This window comes from Gopherus evgoodei, chromosome 19 (assembly GCF_007399415.2).
Source record: "Gopherus evgoodei ecotype Sinaloan lineage chromosome 19, rGopEvg1_v1.p, whole genome shotgun sequence".
NCBI lineage: Eukaryota > Metazoa > Chordata > Testudines > Testudinidae > Gopherus > Gopherus evgoodei.
The window spans coordinates 9,072,130-9,080,729 of record NC_044340.1 but is presented as its reverse complement, the minus strand read 5'-3'; the positions used below and the strand labels follow the sequence as shown (position 1 = coordinate 9,080,729).

Below are 8,600 nucleotides of genomic sequence, written 5' to 3'. Positions count from 1 at the left end.
AATTTATTCCATGAAATAATTCTGATGGGTTTTTATACGTTTTAAATAATGTTTATTCTTTCAAAGCTAGAAATTGCTTCTGAAGTTATTCTGATGTATATTAAATTGTATCTATTTTTAATTATATTACAGAAAATATTTCTGTTTCGGGTAGCGGCATCTTTTAGATTTAGGGGGTGAAATCTTGTCCCCATTGAAATTAATGCCTAACCATTGACTTCAATGGGACCAGGATTTCACCCACTACATTTTGTTTGACTATCTTCTCCATCATTGTGAAAGCCAAACAATAAATAACTAATAAGTGGTTTACATCTATACAGTGTTTTTCTTTCTGAAGGACTCAAATGTTTTACAAATTATATACATAGTGAAATCACATCAACTCAGATTTGCTACAATTGATTTTAAACATTTCCTGAAATGCTGCAACTCAAACATAACAGCACAGAAGCTCTAAAAGTGAAACGATCAACAGCAATACAATTGATTTCACTGACTTTTTTTCTAAACCGAGAAAAGCAAAAATTAAATAAGTGTTATAACTGTGACAAGTAAATAGGATTTTTAAAGTGCGTTCAGTTTTAATAACGTCTTAAATGGCATGGGTAGAGAAATATGTCTGTTTACACTGATTATTTTTGAGTTGACTGTGCTTTTTTGTCATTTGCAATCAAACCATTTCCTGGGTAAACTGCAAAAAAATAAAGGATCCTCAGCATACTACACAAAAGTGGGGGTAGGTGACATCCGAGGGGCAAACATATTATTTTACAAAAATTGCTCTGAGATCTTTAATGTAGATATTCCCTTAAAAACAAAAACAAACAAACCCAAAAGCACTTTATTATATTGTAATCTTTTCCACTCAGAGTTAGACCCAGCTCTTCAATGGTATTTAGGCACCTAAATGTCATTGATTTCAATGAGCGTTGTAAGTGCCTAAACAGCTTTGAGGATTTGAAGCTTAATGCTTTCAGTTTGTTTATACAGCACCTAACACGATGGAGCTGGGATTTGGAGTATGACTTTACTGCAATCCTGTTACTATTATTATTCAACTTTTCTCTCTCAAAAACATGAAAAGCTGAATTCATCATGCTGGGATTTGAATCTGTGATTGCAGAGCATAGCATTCCAAACCTGCTGTCAATGTAAAACTGTATAGACCAGGGATGGGTAATGGCAGTCTGGGGACCACAGCCAGATGATTTGGCCCATCAAAGTTAAGAAGATTTTAACCTTTGTTGTTTTCATTTAATAATCCTCTGCAAAAAGGGTTAGTCGAAGATTTATGTTGAAATTTTGTTTTATTTAAAGTTTTTTTATATTTAAAAACACTTAGTTATATTTTAAATGCTGTGTTGTAACAAACACTTCTGAGTTATGCAACATGTTGTCTCTAAAAATAAATAACACGGTCCAAAAGGGTTTGAGTGGATTTTGTGGCCCTTCCCTTCCTTACGGGGGTGTTTCATAGATTCATAGACTCTAGGACTGGAAGGGACCTCGGGAGGTCATTGAGTCCCGTCCCCTGCCCTCATGGCAGGACCAAATGCTGTCGAGACCATCCCTAATAGACATTTATCTAACCTACTCTTAAATATCTCCAGAGATGGAGATTCCACAACTTCCCTAGGCAATTTATTCCAGTGTTTAACTACCCTGACAGGAACTTTTTCCTAATGTCCAACCTAAATCTCTCTTGCTGCAGTTTAAGTGCTGCAGTAATGCAGACCAATTGTTCCATTTTATGAAATTTACCAATTTACAAAGGGACTGTGGGATTGCTGTTTGGTTCTTTTATTTGCAAACCAGCGGAGCTTCCTTCTGTCTCTTACAGAGAGAGGCTCCTTTTTGTTGTATCTTTTTGTTCTTCCTTTTAAAAAATCCTAAGAAATCCAATCCAAAAACATTGAAAACAGAAAACTAAGGTTGCAAAAGCATTCTGAGGCCAGAAAGGCTGACCAGCCAGCCTTAACTCTGCCCCTCTGAGGCTCTCTTTCATTCCATGGTCCTACTGTAGGTTTTAAGTAATGCAGTACCACAGGTGGCAATTTCTTGCAGGGGCTAGGAAGGCGGCTGCTCAGCAGAGATTGTGCTTGGGCCCGGGAGTCAGAGATTAGTGGAACCGTCTCCCACCCGCAGAGTCCCCGGCTCTTTCCCAGCCCATGCCATGGTGTCAGGTGGGGGCGCTGGCAGCCTGGGGCCGCTCTCCGTGATTGGCTGGCACTTGGGGGCGCGGGTGCTGCACGCATCGCTGTGGCGCTCCCCTGTCCCGCTTGCTCTGATTGGCGGAGACTGGGAGTGATGGGCGTGGCTCCTTCCCCCGCAGGGTCTTTCTCCGGTAGCGGCTGGAGCTGGGGCGCGGCCGCGTCGTCTGTACGTCGCTGTGATTGGCCGGAGGTGGGACAGGGGCGTGGTTTCATGGCCCCTCTCTCTGATTGGCGTGTCTGGGAGCATGGGCGTGGCTTTGTGAGGCGGCTCCCCGCTGTCGCCGGGCTCTGGCGTTAAGGCCGCAGAAGCTGCTGGGCGGCGGCGCAGACGGGCAGGATGGTGGCGGGCGGAGAACTGGCTTTGCTGCTGCTCCCGTTACTGGCGCTCACCGGCCCCGCGGCCACGTTGGCCGGCTACATCGAGGTGAGGCCTGGAGCGGGGGCTGGGTCTGGGGTGCTCCCGCCGCAGAGCCCCCTTCCGCCTTGGCGCAGTGGCCGCGCCCGGCCTCCGCGGAGCCGCCGCAGAGGCCGCGTGAAAGGCACCGAGGGCGTGGTGGGAAGGGGGAATCACCAGCCCCCCCGCTGTCCCCCTCAGGTTCTGTTCTGACCCCCCTTTTTGACTGGGGGGGCATTTCCGAAGGGAGGGAGCGACCCCCTTTCTGACTGGGGGGGGCATTTCCGAAGGGGGCGAGCGACCCCCTTTCTGACTGGGGGGGGCATTTCCGAAGGGAGGAAGCGACCCCCTTTCTGACTGGGGGGGGCATTTCCGAAGGGAGGGAGCGACCCCCTTTCTGACTGGGGGGGGCATTTCCGAAGGGAGGAAGCGACCCCCTTTCTGACTGGGGGGGGCATTTCCGAAGGGAGGAAGCGACCCCCTTTCTGACTGGGGGGGGCATTTCCGAAGGGAGGGAGCGACCCCCTTTCTGACTGGGGGGGCATTTCCGAAGGGAGGAAGCGACCCCCTTTCTGACTGGGGGGGGCATTTCCGAAGGGAGGAAGCGACCCCCTTTCTGACTGGGGGGGGCATTTCCGAAGGGAGGAAGCGACCCCCTTTCTGACTGGGGGGGGCATTTCCGAAGGGAGGGAGTGACCCCCTTTCTGACTGGGGGGGCATTTCCGAAGGGAGGGAGCGACCCCCTTTCTGACTGGGGGGGGCATTTCCGAAGAGGGGGAGAGCCTCGCTCTCTGGGATCCAACACTGTTGTTCGCTTCGCAGCCTGTTTTCCCTCTTGCTTCAGGATCTAGAGCTTTGCCCCCACCCCACCCACCAATGTCCAGGTGAGGGATAACAAATCAGGGTGCTGGCTGGTCAGTCTTGCCCACATGCTCAGGGTTTAGCTGATCGCCATATTTCGGGTTGGGAAGGAATTTTCCTCCAGGGCAGATTGGCAGGGGCCCTGGAGGTTTTTCGCCTTCCCCTGCAGCGTGGGGCATGGGTTGCTTGCTGCTGGATTCTCTGCAGCTTGAGGTCTTCAAACCAATTTTGAGGATTTCAATAACTCAGTCCTGGGTTAGGGGTTGTTATAAAAGTGGGTGGGTGGGTGGGCTTCTGTGGCCTGTCTTGTGCAGGAGGTCAGACTAGATGATCATATTGGTCCCTTCTGACCTATGAGTCTATGAGGGTAAAACGAGCCTGGAAAAGGAAGTTACCCCATTGCCCTCTTGGTGATTTAAAGCCCTCTTGGGGGTGGGGAGTGTAGCTGGTGTCTCGTTCTTCACATATCGGAGCTGAACTTGCCATTTCGAGTCTCGCAGCCTGATTTGTTTCTGATAATTTTGTTCGCCTGGATTGTGTTACGTTGGTAATGCCTTAGTGTCTCAGGACGTAGCGTAGAAATGCTGGCATACCAGCTTGCATGTTTGGCTCGTGTTTGCCCATTTGTTACAGTTGTCCAGTATCAACTAGGTGTAATTGCTTTCCTAATTCGGTGGGCTGTGGATTTAGCTTAAGGAAAAGATGTCATCAGTGTCCGTATGTTTCTTACATGTACGAAAAGGATCTAATGCTATCCAAGGGCAGCGCTTTTGTGATAGAAAGCGATGAAATATTCATTGGCCAGCAGATCTAGGTAGGAGACGATTCAGGAAAGGTGGTATCAGTTCTGTAGGAAAGAGGACGTTTCGCCATCTTACCGTGTTGTTTCTAAAGCACCAGCAGCAATTTCTGATCTGAAAGGATAAGGGTAGGTGAAATTTCCTTTTGCCTGTGAAGACAGTTTAGGATTCCTGGAATATATAAAGCTGCTTTTTGCTGTGGGGAAAGAACTGATGCTGTGATCTTGAGTTGGATGGGTATATGCAAATCTGTCCTGGTGTAGGAGGAAACAAATTCTTATTTTCATTTTGTTTCAGCAGGCTGGGAATGTCTTGTCTAGTTGCAGATTTCAGGGTTAACTAGCTGAATCCCTCTGTGGTACCTTTTTCCTCTACATCCCACCCCCTATGAGAACTGACCTCTGCATTCTTGGCATGGTAACAAGAATTGTGAGTTTCTCAGACAGGTCTATAAGCTTAGGCTATTAGAGGGCAACTTCATAGGGAAAAGCCTCCGTTAAATGCATCCATTTGGTCAAGGCTTCATTATCCTCTTAATAGATTCTGAATAAATCTTCAATTTTAAATTATGCATTGCATTGTCTTTCAGATTAACGCTTTATCCATGTGCAGTGAGTTTGTATCTGATAACTATGAAATATTTAAATACCTCTTTTCCCCAATTTGGGTATAACACTTCTTCTTTTTTAAGGCTCCCCTCCTTGAAGTCCTTAAACAACAAACTTCTCTAATCTAACAAGCTACGAGACATGGCAGATAGGAAGATCTCTCAGTAGTTTAGGACTGTGTTTTCAACATACCCTGTCTACCAGGGTGAACTCTCATAATAGCACATGCTGATCATCAAAAACAAAGGTTCTAATTTCATAATACATACGTTCAGTGCAAGATAGATGTAGCAATTCATAGTGTTTTAGAAAGGGACAGATGCTATGGATATTTATGAATGGCCTGATTTGACACCTTAATTCACTGTAAGACTGTAGCAGCTTTCATTAAGCAGAACAGCTACAGCAGAACTGAACTAACATCTGAAGCCCCATGCTCTCTGTACATACCATCTGTGCGTACCAACTGACAACATTTCTTTAAATGTTCCTCATAGCTGTTCTGCAGAACTAATATTGAGTGATTTTTTTTTTCCTTTTCCTGTGCAACTATCACTTAGAGACTGGCATTTCACCTATTTATTTTGCATGAGTTAGGATTCTCTGTTTAAAAATTACTACAGGTCTGATGTATTGTGGTGGGAAGCTGATGACAGGACATGATCCTGAAAAATCTGCCTTGGTGTTGTTTTGCCAGGGAGATAACCAAGGTTGGCCTGAGGAATTCTAGCTAAAGCCTAGATCAGATTACTTAGCACTGACTTGCCTGTGAAGAAGCTTTAGTATTTCTTTGTGATGGTTGGGTTAATCTCCTGCACCTGTTAAAATCTCTGCCAACTTTGTAGGCCACTTCCTCTGTCGTATCCTAGACGAGTTCAGCTGCTTATACACATCCCTTGTGAAAGATTTGCTTATGAGCTTGCACTGCATGTGGGAAGTGCCAACTGCTTTGTTTGAAAGCAAAAATAGCTTTAATTTTATTTCAAGGCTTTGTCTACACTAGAAGAATTAGGACATGGAGTTAGTGGTGTGAATAGTGGAGCTTGTAACTTATGCATATTTACCACTGTTTAAACCTGCTCTAATAGGGTTAAACAACTCAGTTTGAATCCAGTTTATACTCCAACCTCTGCTGTTGTGATTACCTGTGGAGAATAGCAGCTGTGAAGTGTTAATGTAGACAAGAATTAAAACTGTTATTTTTGAGACCCTGGTGGTGAGTTCATATTGTGCTCAATGCTGTAGTGTGGGTATTAGGTCATTCCTAGAATTTGCAGAATATCATGGTTTTGATAGTGTGTAATTTAAAATTTTGTTACTTGCAGTAGGGAAATGCATGACTGTTTGTGTGCTTTGCTTTGGCATGTTCCCATTAGGTGGATTTTCTATCACTTCAATATCTCAATGCCATTCTCTGTCTTACGTACATCCAGTAATCTGCAAACAACTTGTTTTCCTTTCCTTATTTCAGTGTGTGTGTTCGTTGGAAAATACCAGTACATTCAACTTCATATTGAACAGTGCATTCTGCAAAGACCTGTCATTGGTGACAGTCAGACTTTCTCCCCTGAACCCTATCATGTGTTGATGAAAGAGACAGCTTAGACAAGGTCCCTTCCATATAAATTGGAATATGAACACACAGCATAAGAGCTGGTCCACTGATTGTGGCAACTATTTAATGATGATGTCTCTTGCATAGTGATGTGTGTCCAGATGACTTAAATTACTTAAAAAGCATTGCAACTTAATCTTTATTCCAAATATCAACTTTCATTTCTATTCTCAAGCACTTTAAAGACATTAAGTTTCTGCTTTATTCACTTGACCTTTTATGTAATTGAGTCTGAAGTAATACAAATGTAACAAGATTTTAAAAAATGAGGTTTATTTTTAATGGCCTTTTTATATGGCTTCTGTGAATGCTCATCTATGGGCTATGCCAATCTTGAACAACTAGGATTTTGGGTGAGGTATAAACCAGATCAGCTTGAGACATAATTGTTTAGTCAATGTCGTTATTTTTTTGGTACATGTGGGCACTTTGAAATATAGATGTCTTGTACCATTGCTGCCAGCCTCAGTGACTTGTTCTTTTGACTCAGCAGATGACCACTTAGGGAAATTACAACTCCCACATTAAGAAATAACAGTTCTGTAAAATTTTAGTTTCCAAAATTTGACCTCCGCATTGTTAGAACTGGAAGCACGCTAGCTTTGTAGCTAAGCTGCATGCTGCATTTTATCAGTCTCCATAGGGTAAACAGCATGACCCTATCTAAAGGCTTTCCAGAGTCTTAAAGGTAAGGTCCCTCTGATATGTACTTACATGTAAGGAAGAAAGACAAATAGAAAACATGCATAAGGTAGTGCCAGGAGATCCTGTTGTCCTTATTGCAAGTTAAAATGCTGGAGAGAGGTAAACCCCATTCTTTGGAGAATGTTTTCAGCTTTCTTGGAATTTAAGGTGTAGAGGTTACTTGCTTGTAGTTGTTTTGAAACATGATTTCCTGTTTGTTTAAAAAGAAAAAAAATTCTGAATCATTGTCTTCACACATTTGACCATTGTTGTTGTGTCAACTTGTAGGACATGGATTTATTCACTTTTACAATATGTATTTTTTAATAGTAATGCTTAATTCCTTACCCCTTAACATAGAAGTAATAGAGTCAAAGCATCTATTGCTGTATATTGCCCTTTTGTCCTCCTCAACACCCAGTAGTTCAAGGAAAGTTGAGTGTCTTAATCTTCTACTTTCGTAAACCTGTCTAATGCAATCTATATGCAGAGTTCTCTATAAGGTTTATGGGCTAAGGATCTTACAGGCAGAACTTGCTTTGCCTGCAGCATCTTCAACAAGTGTTTTATTAAAGGTTCAGACTTTGATCCTCCATTCATGTAACTTGAAAATGCAAAAGAAGGGTAACACTTTCCAGTTTCACATCAATTATATAAAAACGGAGCCATTAATTCTAATGCTAGACTGCAACATTTTAAACTATCCTCATCACTAACTGCTAAACACTCAAACATTATAAAGTAGTCTTCAGCCTGTTCACCTTCAGTTTTCATTTGTGAGGGAAAACTCACTTTTACTAAAGACTTTAATTAATACTCTCTAGAAGAAAGCACATCATACAATCTACAATGATATGCTGCTCATAGTTTGGATGCTTCAGACATCTCTAGTGTTCTGTACATTATTCTGGTCGTTTCATACCTAGTTTTGTAGCTGAAGGATCCTGAGGTGTTTCCTTGTGAAATACATATTGTTAAATGAGTGATCACATATACATGGAAATTCATCAGCCAGTAGTGACAAATTGATCGTAGGCAAAGCATGAATGTTATAATTGGATTATCTTGAAGGGATATCCTAAGTTGATATGTAGTTATGGGGTAGACAGGTTAGTCTCTCTCCCAGGATATGAAACAGACAGGGTGGGTGAGGTAATATCTTTTCTTGGGCCAACTTCTGTTATGGGTAGAGAAACAGACGCAAGCTTTTGAGCTTATACTGACTTTGTCTTCAGGAGAAGACAAGTTCAGTGTAATCTTGAATATTTGGGGTGGGTGGGTGGGGGGATTGTCTGTCTTCTTTTTTTTTTTTTTTTTTCCTCTTGCAGTTCTTCCTACAGTGCAAGGGATCTGAATGTTCTTCACTGAGTTAGGGGTTGTCTAAACTAGGATATAAGGGGTGTTTTTTAAAAAGAGATTTGT

The 8,600-nt window shown here is 43.0% G+C and overlaps 1 protein-coding gene across 1 annotated transcript in view; it reads left to right on the top strand.

The window, feature by feature from the left end:
• The first annotated feature begins 2,487 nt into the window (after positions 1-2,487).
• APLP2 (amyloid beta precursor like protein 2) overlaps positions 2,488-8,600 on the top strand; it is a 74,303-nt gene continuing 68,190 nt past the window's right edge. The window contains 1 exon segment of the mRNA XM_030538092.1: positions 2,488-2,640. Within this exon segment, the coding sequence (XP_030393952.1) occupies positions 2,554-2,640 (87 nt within the window). The 5' untranslated portion in view covers positions 2,488-2,553.